General features: G+C 44.8%; 1 protein-coding gene across 1 annotated transcript in view; it reads right to left on the reverse strand.

Annotated features, from left to right (window-relative positions):
• The window catches only part of LOC135921321 (tudor domain-containing protein 1-like), a 75,260-nt gene that overhangs the window by 17,593 nt on the left and 36,766 nt on the right, over positions 1–20,901 (reverse strand). The window contains exons 15-20 of the mRNA XM_065455655.1: positions 19,055–19,382; positions 12,294–12,705; positions 8,005–8,189; positions 5,294–5,702; positions 3,051–3,350; positions 267–572 (exon numbers count right to left, since the gene is read on the reverse strand). Of these exons, the coding sequence (XP_065311727.1) occupies positions 267–572; positions 3,051–3,350; positions 5,294–5,702; positions 8,005–8,189; positions 12,294–12,705; positions 19,055–19,382 (1,940 nt within the window). The remainder of the gene's footprint in view (positions 1–266; positions 573–3,050; positions 3,351–5,293; positions 5,703–8,004; positions 8,190–12,293; positions 12,706–19,054; positions 19,383–20,901) is intronic.

Here is a 20,901-nt window from a genome sequence, read left to right on the forward strand (position 1 = left end):
TTCTTAAAGACAACAACCCATTACCATTATTCAGTGTTAACTGATTCCTAGGCTGTAATGATGAATCTGTGCTGCGTATGAGTGTATTCTTTTATCTACCTCTCTCTCCATTGTTCCCCAAGCCGAATTTCTTGTTCTGATTAGCCCCAATGCTTGTCTCTTTAATTTTGTATCTCCATCTCCAGATGAGAAGCCTTGATATGAAGCTTCACAAACAATGGGCAGTAGCACAGTTTCCCATGTGGTTTGGGGTCCCCTTGGTTTACCTTAGGACGGACGCCCCGAATGCATTCGTTGAGGCAGGTGCCATCTTTGCGCTCGAGGCGCACAACCGGCAGGCCTGCCCGCGTCTTCTCCACTTGCACAGCTGCAAAGGGTTCCTGCTCCAGCAGCGCAGCCAGTCGCGGGTCAGCAGGGCGCACATTCTGTGGTACCACACTGATGGCAAACAACGGTGCCTCCGCAAAGCGTGGCGGCAGAGGACGCAGTGAAGACACTGGTAGCTGCTCGCTGTTGCCAAAGTCTATGAAGAGCACCAAGTACTTGCCATCAGGAGACCTTTCAGTCACCACCTGCACAGAAGAGCATGCCAGCACGCTAAAAAATTTTCCCACATACACACACACACAAAAAATCAAAGTTGCTTGCATCCATGAACGACGCTCCTTGAATGACAAAAAGTGAATTTATTGACATCTACAGCTGTTTGACACCGCTCTCTACTGCCGACTTCTCTGCTGGCAAGCATATGAAAGCAAACTGGTAGCAAGAACGAGTGCTGTTCTAGACTACTTGCAGAACACAGGACTATAGTTGAGGCTTACAGTTTTTAATATATGCCAATTTCGTATGCCCTTAAAAATAAAAATAAATGTGCTAATTTGATTGTTACTTCCACAAAAATATGATATGGCACTATAAATGTGGAAACCAGATTATAGGTGTAGTTAATATGTCTTCGTGTAATCACAAGAACAACCTACAAGGATTTGACCAAAATGAGGTAAAAGGTAAATAAATACGTGTATAATACAGACAGAAGAGGAAAAACTGGTGATGAAAGCGCCAAACAGACGACACAAGAGACACGGACGAGCACTGCATTGCTATTTTGTGCATTCCAACACTGCAACTAGGGGAATTCACGTTGCAAACTTTGCATATGAAATTGAATACCGAATATGTCTAATTATGTAACAAAGTTAAACACAAATGAGTCCATATGGCAAAAAAGGCTCGCTTATGTCATTTGACATGTCTAATGCCATTAAAACGGGATGTTAACCGAATGAGAATCTTGTAAACTGCATCTGGCAACTGCATCTGGTGCACAATGACAGTAATGAAAGAAAGGAACAACACTTCACCATATGCACATAATACAGTAATATCTCATCAACGCGAACGTGCATATTTAGAAAAATCGGCCCATTCGAAATTTTCCGTGGTACCGAACTATTCCCCATATGTTGATCTGTGCACTTACTGAACGGGATGGCTCAGAACCAAGACAGGCCATAAAGGAAGCCCCCCCTGGGCCATCATGCCGCCGAACGATATGTCAATAATCAAAGTTTTGTATTCAATACAGCATCTCGGTCAATTTTTCTGATATGATTCCCCGACACTGCTGAAACATCTGGAAAATGGTGCCAGTCAGAATGTTCCCTGTAACCTCACTTTCCTAGGCAATGGCAACCAAACAGCAACTTCGGTTGCCAACACCTGGCAAAGCAACTCTGATAAGGCCTTACAGCCAAGACGGTTGGAAGAAAGTTTACCGAAACCACCACAAGAAGTTTGATGCTTATCAAATGGCTCAGCAGTGATTTGCAAATGAGATTATGCGCTTGGGACAGACTGAGCACGAAGCACAGGACCATCCTGTGTACAACAGACCGTCCGTCTTGACGTGATAGCACACAACAAAGTCACTGTCACAGGTGGCTGTAGGCAGCATTTTCTTGTCTGTTCAGGAGTTTGGATACATCATTTTCAGCTACGGAAGCAATGAACTGTCATATACCTTTTTTCAGGCAATTGTCATTGATGCATATTTACATTAAAACGATCAAAACAACGCAACGAGAAAAGCAACACGCCGCACCAAAACAACGTAGCAGATAACACAGTGCACTCGGCATATGGCGGCATGCATTGGGGGCCACATGAGAATGACATCAGCTTGGAGGCCGCCACAAAAGGAGAGAGGACCTCAATTGTTTCCTTTGTGGTGTGTTTGCTTCATGTTCAAGGGTAAGGCTGGCACGAGAGAAAAAAAGAAAGAAGCAGTTTTCGAATGCTACCAAAGTGGAGGTGCTCAGCAACGGGAAAGACAAAAGATAGCTCAGTGAACTTTACTGTTCTTGTGCAATTCGGGGTTCCTGTCTCGCCGTGCATACTGACAAAATTACCTTTTTTGGGTACTTAGAGTGCATTTTCTTTCAGCAAATCGTTTCGATGAGAATGAGGACAGTTTTCAAAAATCTATTTTCTTCTTGCAATTTTCGCTATCTGATCCCCATGCAATTAACAAGAGTTTGATTCAATTAAATAATGCATATGCCTGCCAGGACCAGCAGATGAGTTTGAATTATCCGATTTTCTGTATTAATGAGCATCAAAAATGAGGTTTTACTGTACTATTCGAACTACTTGATTCGAAATTACCGACCAAATTACTACTCTTTTCGAATTAGATTCTAACCTAATCTTACTAGATTTTGCCCATCCATACGCAAAAACATTAAAAGCAACCACAACCTGCCGCTTGCGTGGCAGAGTGGCTCTTCTTTGAAGGATGGGAAAAAGAACTATGCAAACAATGCTTCGCAAATAACTGAAAGTGACGTTATCAAATGTGCTTTACAAACCTTGCATCAACATTGTGACCATAAAGTTAATAATTTGGAACTAATCATAAAAAGAAAAAAATAGTGGAGGCTTCGCCAGGAGGTGGCTAACAACAAACAGTTGGTTTCATCTGCACAGAAGCCTTTACATGGTCCATGTTAGCTAGGTCACCTAATACCGTAAAGAAACACGGCTACCTGGCCTCGGTACCAAGTGGCATCCTCGCTGAACAGTGCGCAGACGTAGTCCCCCTTGGAGTACTTTGCAACAGTCGACTGGGGGCTCTCACTCCTAACCCAGGTGTTCAGTGCCTCCATCATAGCCTGCAATTCCGAAGCCAGGCTCTGCTGCTGCAGGTACAGCACCTCTGGCGTCTTCCAAACGGGTATCATGGGGCACTTGGTCGTCGGAAGCTTTCGCTGCGGCACATGCAGAACCTTGGCATCCATCTTGGGTTGATGGCTCGCGAATGGTGGGGCAGGCGGAGAGGTACTGGGCTATAGGCAACACAAATGCACTGCGCGTTAGTTCGCTCAAAACAAGGCAGGATAACAATGAATCAAAGCAATTACTGCATACAAAGAAGCAATGTGGCGGCCGACTCATTCATCCTACCTGATATATTGCAGCTTACAGTAACTTAACAAAGTACGTCGAGGCTCGAGATCCAGTTGAATGCACACTAGAGATCCTTGCTTGCACAGAAAAGCTTATCGAATGCAATAATCAAGTATTAGGAGGCGGCTTGCTCCCTAACCTGACAACACTTGCCTCACGAGCCTACAGAATGCAGTATGAAGCAAACCAGATGCCTGCTGCAACGTAAAAACATGTGCTCCCTGTACAACAGGAACTTGCTCGTTTTCACATTTGCAAAGATACGGCTTTTTCGCATAGCATGAGCATCACTATGGTTAGCATTGACACCACAAACCCCGCTCCCCACCTTCTTTTTTGCGCGGTCTGACTTACTAAAGTTGGAAACAAGGAGCCAGGTATACATTTTGCATTACTCAGATTTCTTTTTCGCTCTCGGCACTTATACTACAAAAAGCAAATTATTACTTTCATTCGTGTTCCTTGGGGTGCTTCTTTGAAGTTTCACATAAGAATTCTAAAAAAATTGTTTGCCTAATTATTACTGCTTCAAGTCCATTCAAAACACCAGTGATCAGTCTATAATTACATATAATTATATATATATTATATATATAATATACTATTATAATATATATATATGTAAATTATTTTTTTATGAACCGCGGTATGCGTTGTGAATACTACATTAAAGAAATGTTAAACATAAGAGCACAGAAAATAATCACACTTTTAGTGGTAACAAAAAAAGTTAACGAGATTTTGCCATAAATACTGTAACATGTTTAAGCAGGACCTTTGTAGATTGCACAGGCAAAGTTTTGTGGTGCTACTTAAAAGTAACATTTTATATCCTTGTATGACAGACAGTTTTAGGTAAGCAACAAAAGTTTGAGAGAACCTCACGTGCTTCATGAAGTTCCACACAATTCGTGATCTGCCTTAGAACAGATGAAAACCTTTCTTTGGGGAAGAACTTTGCTTCACAGAATAGTTGATTTTGAAACAGGGTAAATTAAAACACTTTTCCTCGTTTCTAACTGTAGCATTTATGGCAATGACCTGTGTGTGCATACATATTACATAGTGAAGAGTTAAAATGAGGTTTTCACCCTTAAAACACAAAGGAAAAAGTTTGAAAACGCTTAAGGAGGGTTTTTTAAGGTGTGAAGCTTGAAAATAACCCACAAAGTAAAAAATAAAAATAAGGTCACTTTTAGTCAATATGATAAAACTCTTAAGGGGTTAATGAGCTTTCATAACGAAAGCGGTACGTTGTTGCCATTTGCAAGTCACTGGCCCCAGATAAAAGCACACAGAGGCACTATTCCCTAGCGATCACTTTCGATACTGCTGTCACTTTCACGATTCTGCATCGGCCTTGCCGAAACATACAGCCAACAGTGTTCCTAGCACCATGTGCAGATAGCGAGCTTGGCAAAGCGGCAGAAACGCTGGTGGCCGATTACGATGAAGCATTCGATGCTGAGTCATGTGAAATCTCATGGAAGTGATAGTATCTCTGAGAATTATTGGCTGAAAATACCGCTCTAAATTAGATCATAGTCGGGCATAAAACGAAGCAACAGCAACCGTCGCAAAAACATGCTGTGTTCCAACTGTGCAAATGCAGTTTTAGCTTTATATTTGATTGTAACATGCAGGCAATTTTTGGATACATTTTCTCAGAAGAAAGGTGAGCGTTACATTCAGATAAATATAGTACTTTTTACTTTGTTACCTCTAGCAAATAAGCAAAATGAATGGGTTGTGGCTAGAACAGCACCATAAATGCCGTGGCTAACAAGGTAATTTGCAATATGATAACACAGAATTGCCTTACGGGAGTGGCTCGACCAGCTGCAGGTTTTTGTGGAGAAGGCGACACCACAGGTTCCCCGGCGGCGGCGAGACCACAATTCCAGGGAGCCAGAGCAAACATGCCCATCTTTGTGCCATCTTCCTCTGAAGTGGCAGTTCCTCGAACTGTGCCGCCATCAATAGACTTGACTGAGAAATTGAGCAGCTGTCCAACTCTGAAGGATGTGGGGTCTGATGCCAGCACACAAACAGCTGCAGCAGGCACTATCAAGAGTGTTGGTGCAAGGGGAAAAACGTCCGTATTGGATTCATCGTTTCCGTAATCCAAGTATCGTACTGTGTGCCCAGTGGCAGTTTTCTCGGTTACGCAGGCCCGGTACCACCGCCCGTCTTCCGTTGATCGGGAAGCAACAAAATCACCACAATTCACCCTGAAGAGAGAACAGAACAGTTAAAATTGGGTGATGAATGAGCAAATCACTGCATTCAAGTTGATGAGATTGAAAGAAACATTCATGTAAAATGCGGGTCAAGAAACAAGCTTATGCACAGCTGCCATTCACATTGTGCATCGTAGCTTTGAATCACGCAAACTTCATTTACCTTAAACCCCCCCGCCCCCCCATAAGAACAAATTTCTGGTCCCACAGAGAACAAATTAATGAGGCTCACATACCATTGAACCTTGTTAATCCATATCTGATGGGGACGTGATAAACTTCACACTAAACATTGGCAGGCACTAAACAGCAAATATACTATAATTTGCATCTCTTTACACATGCCACAACAAAAAGACAGAGGGGGGGGGGGGAAGAAAAAAAAGAAAAGAAAAGTTATGCCAAAAACATCACCTTAAATGTGCGCAAGACGTTTCTTTTCCCTTTTTTTTTTAAATGCTGTTAAGAACAATTCCGGCTTCATTGCACAGTAACACCACTAAGTACAAGTTTTTCTTCGTGGGTGATACCTTTCCTCTGTTGGATGATACTAAGTAGCTTCTGAAACCTCGGTATGGAGCATAGTACAATGTAACAACACGCTCAGATTTCTCTTTGCGTGTATGTAAGCTTGCAGTTTCTGCTGTGTGAGAGCCAATGTAGCTTCACTGAAGCACTACCCGCAGCTGCGTAATGCCGATGATCCTATGCAATTTCTGTGCAGCATGTCGCCTACTAAGCACACACTGGCCTTGTGCCAGAATGCTTGCTGTACGTATGCGTTTACTTGCACACTGCCTCGCATTTCATGTCTGTCTGTACAGAGAGTTGTATATGTGTATATGTGTTCACACTGCCCTTGGCCATACACAGAGTGCACGAGAGCAGCAGGTAGTTTGCTGAGCCAATGTGGCAACTGCAAGCTGCTTTCATTTCTGCTTCTGCAAGTGATGCCCACTTAAATGAGTCTTGCTTGAGGAGGTGGCAGAGAATGACAGTGTGTTTCGTTTATCACCTATTAAAAGTGTGCAGTACACTTCAAACAGCCCTGCAGACCACAGTACACATGCTGCCAAGCACATGAAGGTGAAGATACCAATCACAATGGGGTTGGCGGCAATACATCACACAGGCACACTTGTCGGCAACTGCATTCTTTGATGAGGCTGCCAAAATGCCTCCACATAAACATAGACCGTCACATGGCACGGAGCTTCACGCCCGTTGTACTGAGCAAAAGAAGTAAGTAGGGCCATCGAAATAGGTGCAGCCCAGTGAGCACCAGAAGAGACTGCCAGTCAGAACAAAGGAAGGACCCTAAATAAAGCTCCAATTCCTCTCCTTTATCATTCCCTACCTTTGTTTGGTGTACGGCCCAGGCAATGTCTCAGTCACTACTAGACTGCATCCTTGTGAAACCTCTGGTTTGCAATAAACATTGTTCTTTGTAAAAGCCATCAAGTCTATTATGAGTGTCACGAAGTGCACTTTAAATCACGGTCAAGCCCTACTAGGATCAAATTTCCCGATTGTGTTTGGCTTCTTTACGTAAAGGGGGCAAGGGCGAGGGCGGGGGGGGGGGGGGAGCAATCAAGGTTGAGAATTTCGATCCAGATCTGGCTCGATTGCGATTTAACAAGCCTTTATGGGGAAAAGCAGGACGAGATTGACAGCAGAAATGTAACCATACCAAGGAATGTTCATTCATGCATTGAAGCATTAAACTAGTGTCAGGGCAAACAAAGTTATTGCCATATAAAGTCCCTGCAAAAGACTGAGGCAGTACTAGCTGTCTAAATTTCACATAAGAACCCTTCCCTTTTCTTTATATTCTATCGACAGTACCACCAAGTCTAATCTGCAAAGTTCCCATGTGTAGATTAAGAAGCCACAGCTTGTGCCTCCCAAAATCACCTTTTGTCTCTATTATTTCACCCTTAAGACAATAGTAAACTGTAGGCTTTATGCAATCAAATTTAGGGGATGCAAACCACCAGGCGTACAAGAGAATGCAAAAAGGTGTACAAAAGAACTCAAGCAGGGCATGGGACTTCAGCAACACAAAGAGGCTTGGGTGCGCTATTTCTAAAACTCCCTAATAGAGCAATCTTGAAAGTCCTAGGACGTCCTCCAGTTGAACCTGCCAGAGACTTGGTAGGTGGCATACAAAAAAAAAGTGTATGCCGCCACACGACAGCAGATGATCACTGAGAAAAGTGAGTTGGCCCTAGGGAGTTCACTACCCAAAAGGGTTGCTGAATCATACAATCCCCAGCAGAAGCAGTTGACTTACTTGTGAGTAACACCCTTGACACCAAGCTTACTGCCCTCATCCTGGAGCCTTTGTTCAATTTCGACCAAAGAACCAGCAACATTGGTAGTCATGGCGAGGCACCACACCGTGTTCCTGGCAGACACTGTCACTTGCATGCGCAGGCTCTCGCCAGGCTTGACAAGGCTCAGCAATGACTGCAGGCGCTGGGGACGGTGCAGGCAAGACCACGATATGACAAGTGGTATCACAATTCACATTTACGCTGGCACTGCAATGAGGGTTATTATGGAACATTTGACTCAAAATTCAAGAACGATTCAAAGATTTCTAGGCTGCCAAGGCCAAAATTCAAGGAGGGAGAAACGAAACTTAAATGTACACATACACTGAAAAATATTGAAGTCTTTCTTTTTTAGCTCCTATTTCTTCCAGCCAAGCAGCTGCTGAGCTGAATACATGCTTCAAACTCTTCAGGTCACTTTTCTAAATCCATTTTCTCAATGTAATAACATCAACGCATTCTGGCTTAATAGTTCGTAGTGTCAGACTTCACCCAAAGATACTTGTGTTAAAGCCAAATGACTGAAATTTACTTTCCTACAGAACCTAGAACTTAGGAATTTCTAACCTAGGGCACAAAAATGGAGCCACAATGAACACAGTGTGAACATTTTTTTTTTTTTTAAAGCTAGATATGGTCCAGTGAAATGTTTTTTAAGGAATCGCGGGGAAAAAATGTAACAGCATTTATGTAAGGCCACAAAACACAACAGCAATGTCAGAAACAGCTCTATGAGTTTGCGGTGCCGCATAGGTTATTCACGAACTACCAAGCACAAAATGGCGACCCGTAGGAGACAACGAAACTTTGAATGGAAGAGAACTTTGCCTTGAGGCCTTGAGGCATGGCTTCATGGCAGCGCATGCCACACCGACGTGAGGCCATACTTCATGGTGAAATTTGCATATAATATGAAACCCCATGTTGCTGCAAAATTTTTTGAAATTTTGGTGCTGGTAGTATATGCGCAAAAATCGTGCAATCATATTATACGATACTGTAGAACTGTGCTTTTAGCTCCTCGAAGGCTCCACCTGGGCAACTAGGGATGCTGTTAGTGGAGAGCTCTAGATTAATTGCGACCGGGGGTTCTCATATACACTAAAGCCTCGATACACTTCACCTTCACCTTCTCCAGAATGTAGTTGCTGCCCCAAAGAATTGGACTTGCAAATGCACATTTAGCAATTTATAAGGATGAATGGGTTAGCACCCCAGAAAGCTCAAAGATGGGGGGAAAGAACTCTCGGAGAGCTATGTGCAACGCCTGAAGTTTTTACACATGCTTACCACTTGTGCAAGTGGTATAAACTCCTGTTTTTGGTAAATAGTAAACCCATGTGCAACTACGTAAATTGTTTCGTAGCAGCATATCATACTAAAAGGCCATATATGAGGCATGTTCAAGAAGTATTGAACCTTCTTCTTTCCCACGTAAACCTATGAAATGCAGGAAGCTTCCTTCAGTGAAGATCTAGAGGGGCCATTCAAACACACTGCGTGAATTTTTTCTGCCTGTAGAAAGCGTCAGTTGCTGGCAGTCGGCCTATGAGTGAGGGCGTGTAGTGAGTGCTCGTCGGATTCCAGCAAGTTGCAAAATGACAGAAAAACATCAGCAGCGATATTGCATCAAATTTTGCCAAAAGCTTGGTGATACCTAAATGGAAACCATTTGCAAGATTCAACAGGTTTTCGAGGATGATGCCGTGAGCACTTCACAGATAAAGTAGTTGTACGACTGCTTCAAAGGTGGCCGCACATCACCGGACAGCGAAACACATACAGGCAGATCCTCAGCAAGCCGAAATGAGAATGTCATTGAGCAAGTGGTCATAGAGGACCATTACATCGCAGTCCGAGAACTCGCAAATGGGATAGGAGTAGGTATTCAATAAGTACAATGAAGCAGAAGCAACTAGGTCTGGAAATCATGCAGGACCTGCTGGACAGGACCTGCTGGACAGGACCTGCTGGAAAGGACCTGCTTGGACCCAAAAACCAAGATGCAGTCGTCCCAGTGGCATCACAGTGAAAACATCCAACACCTCCGAGGCCAAAGAAAGCACAGCAGGTCCACAGCAATTTCAAGGTCATGTTGACCGTTTTCTTGGACTCGTGTGGAGTGGTGCATTATTAGTACGCACCACAAGGCCAAACAATCACAAAGGAATACTACCAGGAAGTACTCCATCACCTTCATGATGCTGTGCGGTGCAAACGACCAGATCTGTTGGCCGCAAAAACTTGGCAGCTCTATCACGATAATGCAGCCGCCCATTCAGCGCATGTGATTCAGACTTCATTCGCCAAACACAACATTTCTGTGGTTCATCAGGCTCCCTACTCCCCCAATATAGCTCTGTGTGACTTTTGGCTATTTACTAAGCTGAAAATGCCGCGGAAAGGAACCTGATTAGAGTCAAAGAGAAGACATGCAGAATGCGACAGCCCGGCTGATCACCATTCCAAAAGATGCAGTCCAGAAGTGTTTCCAACAATGACAGAAGCGCTAGGAGAAGTGTGTGCTTTACCAAGGAGACTACTTGGAAGTGGATTGGGGTTTTGTACATCCTAATCAAAAATGTATTTCTGCTGACCAAATGTTTAATACCTTTTAAACACACCTCGTACACTACCCGACTGCTTTTTCAGACACCCAAATTTTTTCAAACCTGCTTGATTATTCGAACTTCCCTGCAATACCACCAGCAATTCCATAGAAACAATGTATAACAGCACCTGAAATTTCGGATGCTATATGGTGTCTCACTCAATTTTTCAGACTAATCTGCATGCACAATATCGAAAACATGACAGCTGCAAGCGCGGCTGCCACCACTTACTCACTTTCGCATATGTGCCTTCTTGTGACCGTAAAATTTCTTTGGGTTCAACAGGGAATGAAGAAAGGAAGCACACTTTCTTTTATCTGCCCTGAACACAAACCTTTTGTGGATTACACAGGCATTTTATTTGCGATTCTTTACCTTTAGACACAACACACAAGCAGCAGCAAACTCACAACATCAAATAATGACTGACTTTTTCAGGGACATTGCTGGTGCTGATTTCGCCTGCTTCAGGAACACATTTGCATGAATTTGATCAAAGCAAGCACTCTGGTTTGTATGGCACCTTGCGCTGCCGCAAAAGGGCGACGCAGGTACAATGCACTTCTCGAGTGCTTTCTTCTGGCTCTCTTTCTTTTTGCATTCTTGCGAAGCCCCATCTTTCAACAGCTCTAAAACCTTCACAAACAAGCTATTTTTTGTAATACTGAAAGAAATGTTTGTAAAATCGCAGTACGAGTCCAAATTTGTAAACATTACAATAAATTCACAAGAGTTAGCAGGTATGCTTCCAAATGTTTAGCACCCACTGCAATACGTTTCAAAAGGTGTCGAACAATTTCAAAGCGAAAGGGTCAGAACGGTTGTATGATTTGCATAAAACGTTGCCACATCAGCAAGAAGTTGTCAAAGCTAAATATAAAAAAAAGCAAGTGTAACGGGGGGAGTCTTAATAGCAAATAGTAAATAAGTCTTTTTCCAAGTGCTATTATTTAGATATTTTCATGCAAAAATGCAAGGTGTTCCAACATTTTTTTACAATGCCAGCAGTGCACAAGGTTTGATTTGCAAAATTTCTCAATGGCTGAGGCCGCAGCAGTGTTTCATGTTCTCCTGTCGTGTCGTCATGATGCCACAAATTGCAACCTTGACAGCACGACACTGGCCATTTTAGGCTGCATTTTGCAAATTCAGCAGAGCACTTTCTTCTTACATGCTAGCTTAACCCGTTCCTTATATACAGTTGATACCAGATATATCGAACTACAAGGGAATTGCGAAATATTTCGATATATCAATAATTCGAAATATAAAATATGTATCTTAAGCTTATCTGAGATCATTGCATGTCTCGGACAGTTTTCCCGAGATCAAGAAAAGTGGGAACTTACCGATTTCCTCCTTCAAGGCCATGTGGAATGCACAAGAACCAAGATCTTTTCATAGTGGTAATACAGCTCTCAGAAAGTATATATGATAGGTGCACTTTGAGGCAAGTCTCTGCTCTGCTGAAGTTGTAAAAAACAGCAAAATTTATTTTACCTTCTTTTTTTTCTGATTGGTTATTCAGACATTTTGGTGGCCCGGTCCGTGTTTGAAAAATCTATCAGCGAATGTGTCTTATTTTGTGCAAGTGTAGTTTGGGATTACGAGGTAATCAGAAACAATTTTCTTACCGGAAGAGTTGGAGTTGAGACACCTGCAGGTTTTAAAGCAGCTGCCACTATAGGTTCTTTAGTGTCCAGACCAGAATGCCATGCAGCCAAAGCAAACGTGCCCATTGTTTTGCCATCCTCTTGGGAGGTGGCAGTTCCTCGAATTGTGCCATCAGCATCAGCAGACTCCACAGAAAAGCTGAGCAGTTGCCCAACTCTGAAGGATGTGGGGTCCGTGGTGAGTAGGCGCACTGCAGCAGCAGGGACAGCCAGGTGTGCAGGTGCAAGGGGAATTAGGTCCGTGTCAGACTCGTCATTTCCATAGTCCAGGTATCGCACTGTATGCCCGCTGGCGGTCTTCTCAACCACACAGGCCCGGTACCAACGCTTGTCTTCCAACGATTTGGAGGCGACGTAATCCCCACAAGTCAGACTGCGAGGATGATGGAGAATATTGGATTACAGCAGATGCCCCATTTATAAGCATCACGGGAACACCTTCAAGGTGTAAGTGCCCAAATTATGGATTAAGAAGTAGTTTAGCAACCATTTTGTGCTGCCTATAAATGCCTATTTTCATTTTTAGTGCCTGAAAATGCACTTTTTGGTTAGAACTTCCTTGACACCTGGTACCAATAGCAGACACTACTGTCTAATGACAACGTGTTTGGCAATGAGAACTGTTAAATAAGCGCTTGCACTGTCAACAATAGATAAGCTTTTGAGGGACCTGCTCACCATCTGCTTAGCATCTGGTTCATCATTTAGTTTGTAATGCCAAGGGAAAAGATTGCCACAACTGCTACAGTGCAGACAGGGATATTGTGCCAGCCATGCGGAAAGAAGGTAAACAGACATCTTTCATGTACTGTACTTGCAGTATGAGACATGACAGGGCAACTTTAAATAGGAGACCTCTTTGCCTACCTACCCCTGAGGGCTTGCCCAAATCTGTATAAAGCTTATGTTATTCAAAACAGTTCAAAACCGACATATTTATTTATGGTACCTTCAGCTGAATACTTAAGCATTATGACCCAGATTGCAATGATGCGGAGTCTGCTCGAGATTGGAGAAAGAAAACGCATGCCCAAGCCGAACATATAGCCGCTTACCAGAGCAGTCTGAGGCTGGAAGAGGAAAACAAACAAGGCATGCAGGTGGCGAGCTCGGCTCCGAGGCATCTTCTTACTACCACTGCGACAGATGCCTCACCAACAGTGCAAGCTCTAGGGGCCAAGTGACTGGAACTCTGCCAGATCTCGGTTACACTCCCAGGTTGAAGGTAAGAGCCGCTACGAAGCCCTGAGCTGGGGCACGACACTCAGAAAGAATCAGCTGAATGCCTTCCAAGTGCTAAATTTCCACCAGCTAAAACTAAATGAGCACTCTGGAGCACTAAGAAATGGCCAGCCGAATGTTCCATTAGTGAAGTTCAAGTTCTGAAGTTCAAAGCTTATTCAAGATGTATGAATAGAGTTGGACCCGTTTAAAACAAACTCGACAGCACTGAAAAAACTGGTCCTTATATCAGTAGTTCATTATATGTGAGCTCACCCATAAAAACACTGAAAAGTTAAACGCACTAAAGTTGGCGCCAGCAGTTAAAATTCAGCATCACGTTGGTTTTGTCCCTAGTGCATCCCCACAGCTAGCTGCAAATTTTTGTTAGAAACGTCCATCTAACAAACAAAATGCAGCTTCGTATAGCTCTTTCAAAACAGTGCCTGGCTCTGATCACCTGTCATTTCGAAACTGGAAGTGCAGCCGCCATTTTTTATTCGAGAGCTATATACAGCCGAACCTATTTATAGCAATATTCAAGTGGCCACAAAAATTTCATTGCTATAACCGACAATTGCTTAAAAAAGAAAAGCAAAATAGGGGGATGGCAGAGCTGTTGTAAGAAAACTATAATGGCGGGGAGGTCAGTGCCCCTCCCGACCACCTTCCTCCATTTGGCTGCTGATTGTGTTGACCAGTTTAACTGTTTAACTATGCTTCTTGCACGCCTCGATCACGTGTAACAAGCCACGGCTATCAGCGTTCCGAGAATGGCACTGCTATAACAACTGCACAGAGGGGTCACAATTGGCAAGCTCCACTGAGGCGTTGCTTTGGTGGTCTCAAAAGGAGCCTTTTAAAAAATGCAAGAAGTTTGCCATGGCAAGCTCTCAGCTTGAGAAATCCAGAAGAAATGCTGCGGCGAGATAGCCACAAGCATCTCCCCAGGTTCTTCTCAGTGGCTTTCACAAGAAAACCCCATGTCCATCGGACTTTCTTGCTTTACGCAAGCTTGCCGATGTCCTTGCCGACATTCTCTCTAGCTGCAACTGCACATGTGGTGGCTGCACGCAGTCGCACGGCCATATCTTGAGAGCGATCTGCTTTGGGGGCAGAGTCTATACTCACAGACAACTTTCTGTGGCAATGAAGGGAAAGCTACGGTAGCGTGACTGCTGCACATGTATTACAGCACCAAGTAGTCTGGCAGTGTTCGACAGTGCGTTTGGTTGCTCGGAATAGATGCTGAATCGACGCAGCTTCCACATGCGACGGTTTCGCGTTTTCCTAAAGTGGAAGGAAAAAGCCGAAAAATAAGTAAACTGTTACACTCAGTGGTGTGTTCTGTCTTATTTAACTGTCGCTAGTAAGGTGTTTATGTTTTGTCTTCCCCAGCCTAAACAAACTTGGATTATAAAATGCAGGACTCTTTCCGAAGCACTGTAACTTGTGCGTGCTTTGCCTCCGTAGCTTTCCCTTCATTGCTACAAAAAGTTGTCGGCGAGTATAGTTGTGTTCGCGGCTCGCAGCTTTGTGTGTGCTCTGTGTTCTCGGCGCTCACTTTGCGTTGAAGCGATAGACAGCATGAATGTAGCTCGCTGGTTGCCACGTTTCCTCACACTAGTGTTTTGACGACAAGTGTCTGCAGTCATAGGGCGTGATGTGTATGTTTGCTGCGCTGACACTACGCTTAATATTTTAGTTAGCAAGCGAATGTTTACAAGTTGATACGGCCGATAAAAGTACTATCCTTAGTTCACATGGCTGTCTGCTAATTTGCTATCACAATTGATGCTTTGCTTTTCGGGCAAAACGTTTTTTTTTTTCTTTTTTTCATACTACATCTTGGAGGCTATGCTCTTTATCTACAAGGTGTTTGGCCGAGAAGCAGCACCAGATAATGTCTTTAACACGGCGGCCGTGACGTTTATCGGTGCTCGCGGTACCAAAAAGCACAGCCTTCGAGATTTGTGGCTATTACTCAAAGGAAAGCACCACTGTGATACATGTTTGGACGCCACCTATGCATACAGTGGAAGTGAGCAGTGTGCGGCCGATGCATCTACAAAAGTACAACAGAGACCAACATCGCAGCAGGTTGTGAAGCCTTTCGAGAGTCCATTTTAGAGCGGAGTTCTTGCTCCTGTGTCGCGCATCGCATGCGGACAGTCACGTTACGGCACTTGCGCTGCATCAGCCAAAATGATGCACCCGCTAGACTTCGACGCTGGCGTTGTCAGCTGTTTTCATTGGAGCACGCGCAGAGGGATCCTCAATCCCCGTGCCGTTTTAACGGCTGCCTGCGACCGTCGGCGAAGCGGCGTGGGTACATTTTTTTTTCCACGCCATGCATTGTGGGTCGGCACAACGAACATATGGATGGAGCAAGAGCCATCATCTATGGAGCCATCTTGACATCGGGCATGTCGGGCCGCGTTAGCCGTGCTTCGCCAGTGCTTCGAACTATAGACATTCTCGCTAAGTGACGTAGCGTGTGCGTGCTCACGCTATGTTGGACTATATACGCACATTAACCGAGCTATTTCTTTCTCTGACTTTCATTAGTTCACATTTTGTATAATTCGAATTTTCGTAGCATTCCCGTGGAACTCGAATTAACAAGCTTTTGCTATTTAATGAGCTAACAGCAGAACCACAAGTCCAGCCTTATGAGCGAATATAGGATGCATGTGCCTTGCACTTGTTAGATTAGCGTCACGTGTTATACTGCACAGATTCTTTGAACAATTTCACGAAAACAGCATGGTTTTAATCGTGCACAGGCATCTCCGTCAGGCAACGTCTTACATTGAAGCCACTGGTGGCACCACCACCGCCCGCTACCCCTCTTCTAGCTCACTTTATCCTAGCAGCACTGTGGAAGCAGCAGGGATTTTTTTGATTTCCAAACGACAAAAGCGGGGCACTTATTGCTGCCATCCATGCTGGCGCATAAAAACACAATGAGACGCACATTGCTGTTTTTCCCGCCCTTACACTTGTCTCCTACGAGTGCATGCGTCTTGGGTAGCAACATCTGGATTAACAGTCGTGTTTCATCGCCATTATATAGGTCGATGCCAATGTTGTCCAGGATGTTTCCTCCGCCCACTTCTGCTTCGCTGCCTTGTCAAGTGAAGTTCCCTCACCAGTGAAGGCTTCGTAGACAATGCCGTGACTCCCTCTGAAGTGCTGTACCCAGCCGCAACCTGGCTGGTAGTCCATATTGTTGACGAGTAGGGCAAACTGCTTTGCCTTTGTGCCCCAAATTGGTCCAATGATGGCCAACTTCATGGCATGGGTACTTAGAAATCATGCGTAGAAGACCTCTTCCACCTCCCTATAGGCACCTTGTCAAACGCGTTTGCACCCGTTGTCTATTGAGCAGTTTTCTTTGTCGAACTTCTCTGCCAAGTGCGTGATTGTTGACACTATCGGTTGCAATAGTCTGTACTTCTTCACCAAGTCACACCGTTTTTTACCGTCTTTGTAGTCCTTCACAATACTGCACTTCGTTTCCAAATCTATAGCAGTGATGTTTTTTTTCACCGCCAATGTCATGCATTCCCGATGATCAGCGGGCAAATCAGCCATCTTCCGTTTCGCCGGCGAGTAAAATGAGGTGGAGAAACCACATGGCCAGGAACGATTTCAATGCAACCAACAAAGATGAGCACAAGCGACTGGGAGCACCACTTACTGTCAGCGCAGCTGTCGCGATCCATTCGTGTTTCGAAGGGTGGCACAGCATCGAGCTATGGGTGCAGCCCATTCGTGTTCGGAGGAGTGGAAGGGCGACGGAAGGGAAGTTCACGAGGCTGGCGATGCGGAGAAGGCTAGAAAACAGGTTACATTGTGCGAGCGTGTGGAAGCCGTTGAGGCGGTGGCTGAGGGTGCAGCAACTCGAACTTCTCATTCTTTTTTCTTTTCAAGGATTTCACATTCCTTTACTTTCCTGCACGGACATCCAGCAGCCAGACTTCATCGGTTATAACAGATAATGTGACATGGAGGCATTGTAGTAAGCTGGCTATTTCATCATAGTAATCATACAGAAGTTGATGGTGCAGCAGCTTCTCACTGTTATAACCAATATACTGTTAGAACCGGTATTGTTATGGGTGGGTTTGTCCGTACTTTACCACCACCAAGACATAACTGTATTCTACACAAGAAAGCGAAGTGTTCTAGTCGACTGGAAGCGTAAACTTTGGAAACTACCGCAGCATGCTGCCATTCTGCGTAAGGTCTTGGACATTGTGGTCTCGGCATCACAACTGCTCGTCAGCCACCCAACAGCCGTAAAATTACGTTATCTATGTTGCTTCTGGTGTAAAAAAAATTTGATGTACAAAAGGTAGAATGTCACTGCGAACTGCTATCAGCAATTGACAATGCGTAAACGAAGCAACACCGAACCATGATCTGACAACAGCATAGTAACCGCCGACCCTTTCCAACATTGCATGGCTGCAGCAACAGTAACAATAGGAACGCTTGAGCAGCAGTTCCCATGGAGGAACTAGACGAGTTCCGAGTTGTTGAAATAAGCGAAATGAACGGGGTGATGCGTGGACAACTGCGCAATATGAGTGCCACCATCATGGTATCCAATATCACACCAGTGCATGTGCCAGTGCATGCCCCGCACCATGCGGTTTATGCTGTGTGCCTCCTCCCTGGAGGCATGCTTTCAGAGCGAGTGACCTTCTTCACAGCTTCCGAAATCTGTGTACGGCGATTGCTCATTAATCTCGAAGGCCACATTATCATCACGGTTGGACTGGAGCAGAATGCACTGCTGTGCTTTGGTACTTTGCGTGTGCCCTCTTTTTACTGTGACCAGACTTGAAGCGTTTGCTGTAACAGTACGGCGATTAAAAAAATGTTCAATATATCTGGAAGCAGCTTCAATAGGCACGGTCGGAAAATTGTAAATGCACTAAAATGTGGTCATCATAGCGGATAGATCGTTATATCTGGGGTCGTCATAAGTGGGTTTGACTGTACACATACACTTCAGGAGGAGGCCAAAAGGCAAGATGCCTGACGAGGCCCATCACCCTACAAACAGTCACAGCATTTGACACTAAATAGTAATGCCACTTCACAACAGAGCAAACATACTCTGATGAAATCTCAAAATAAAATCACTTTCAAAGGGCACAGATTCAGCATCACCACCTAGTGCCATTTACACTGAATACATTTCCTACTTCCAGTTTAAGCAACAACCATTCTATAACACATTTTTTTTATTGTTTGAAAGAAGTACATTCATAAATAAGGTTTTCAGTGTGTTTGCCAATGTCAAGAAAATGTATTAACTGGAGTTGAACTGTTTGTGCGCCATAGATTGTTCTTATCTGCATTCTACAAGAGACGTGCCTAAGCATAGTGTGCAAACGTGACTTTAGGTGAGAAATAATTTCACATTTGTTATTAGTTGCTTAGCACGTTATTGTTGCTCTTAGTACCAGAGTTTGCAGTCCACTTACCCACGAGCAACATCCTTGTTGCCAGGCTCTTTTCCTTCTTGCTGCAGGGACTCCTCCACTTCAACCAAGGCACCAGCAACTTCAGGAATCATGGTGAGACACCACACTACATTTTTTGCAGACACAGTCACTTGCATGGGCAGGATGTCTCCAGCCTTGACCACATTCAGTATCGACTTCAGAGGATGTCGCAAGCGAGAGGTCACTGTATTTGTAGCTGGGGCTACAATCGGCGTAGCCTTGGGAGTAGATATTGCTCCAGGGGCAGATGCTGCTATGCGCTCAGCGAATCCTTTGGCCACTAGCTGCTCATTCAAACTCTGTCCACCTACAGTAGGAAGATGATGATTAATTAGATTTTTTTTGGTGCAGCTGGCTGCTCACACTGTAATATGGCACACAAATCTGTAAAATCTTTTCAGAACATCCCCACCCTGGAGTGCCATTCTCCAGTTCAGCCTTCAGTCATGCTTGATTCTGTGCAGCAGTCATCACCAACACTGTCGGTTACCTGCCCTGGCACTCTTTGTACAAAAAAAAGGCACCCCACATGCCCACCAATTATAAAGGGGTGTACACTAAAACCTTGTTATAACAAAGTTGAAGGAGGAACCAAAATTACTTATATCTATTACTTTGTTATATCCATTATTGCTATTCACTGCAATATATGCCCAATGGGGTGTGCAATTCTAAACATGGAAATAAGAAGCAACACTGCCACGCATGCAATGAAATTTAAATGAAACAACAAAAGAATCTACGGGGTGTGCAACACGTGGCATCTTAGCACCTGACATGACAGCCTTTAGAGAGCTGCCTCTGTTCCATTATGATGGTCTTCTGCTTCCACTTTTCACATGGCTCGTCATGGTCGAGTAGCACATGGCATACAACATGGCACTGCACTGTGTGATCAACGAGGCAAGCAAACTTCGCCATGCTGGCTTTGGCTTGTGGTCCCCAGGATTGCACTGGTTCCAACGCGACCTCGGAGGCCACGCCCAGCTGCCAGCTCACGTGGCGCGCCGCAAGCAGAGGGAGAAGTGAATGCACAAATCTTTTGCACCGCTGCGCATACTGGCTCGCATAGGTAGGCACGAGAAAGGCCTGAGCGTGACCCCAGAGATTGCACTGGGGGATATCTCGCAGGTCAAGCCCTGCTGCAGCTGCCAGCGTGCCGCGCCACAGATAACGAGAGAAGTGAATGCATCGTTTTTCGCACCACCATGCGGTATGACGCGACTTGCGCAGGCTTGCGTGTGACCCCCCCGAGATTGCGCCGGGGATATCTCAGAGGCCCCACCCAGCTGCACCTGTTTGCAGTATAAGTGAATGCACTAATCCTTCACCAGATGTGCATAACCGTGCAGTGAGGGTTGGCTCACGCACGTGAAGATCCAACATCAAATTTGAACTGCACGCCATGGTGACATTCACCAGGCAAAGTGCTGTGGGCACACCTCGCTACGCCTTCACAGTGCAAGGCATTGAAGAAGGAGCGGGTGCACCATAAAGGTGTTCAAAGGTGATCTTTGATTGCCAATAATTCCACTTCTGCTGAATGCATTGAAGTACTTGTGGCAAAGTACTTTGAAAATTTTCTATTTTGTGGGGATGCGCGACTCTCGCGCGTCCCGATGTTTTTCCCGCATAGCGCGTCTCCTGTAATCCGGCTTCGCCGCGTGGCCTGCATGATGCTCGCGGCGGTCGATGTGGTTGGGGCGCAGTGCGAGAGATGGCGCCAGTGTTGCGCTGCTAACGCCGCCTCACGGCAGGGTTACTTGGGGACACAGGGCAGAACGGGCTTGCTCTTTCCCGGGGGGTCGGCTAACAGCGAGGACGTC

The sequence above is a fragment of the Dermacentor albipictus genome, chromosome 1 (genome assembly GCF_038994185.2).
Source record: "Dermacentor albipictus isolate Rhodes 1998 colony chromosome 1, USDA_Dalb.pri_finalv2, whole genome shotgun sequence".
Classification (NCBI taxonomy): domain Eukaryota; kingdom Metazoa; phylum Arthropoda; class Arachnida; order Ixodida; family Ixodidae; genus Dermacentor; species Dermacentor albipictus.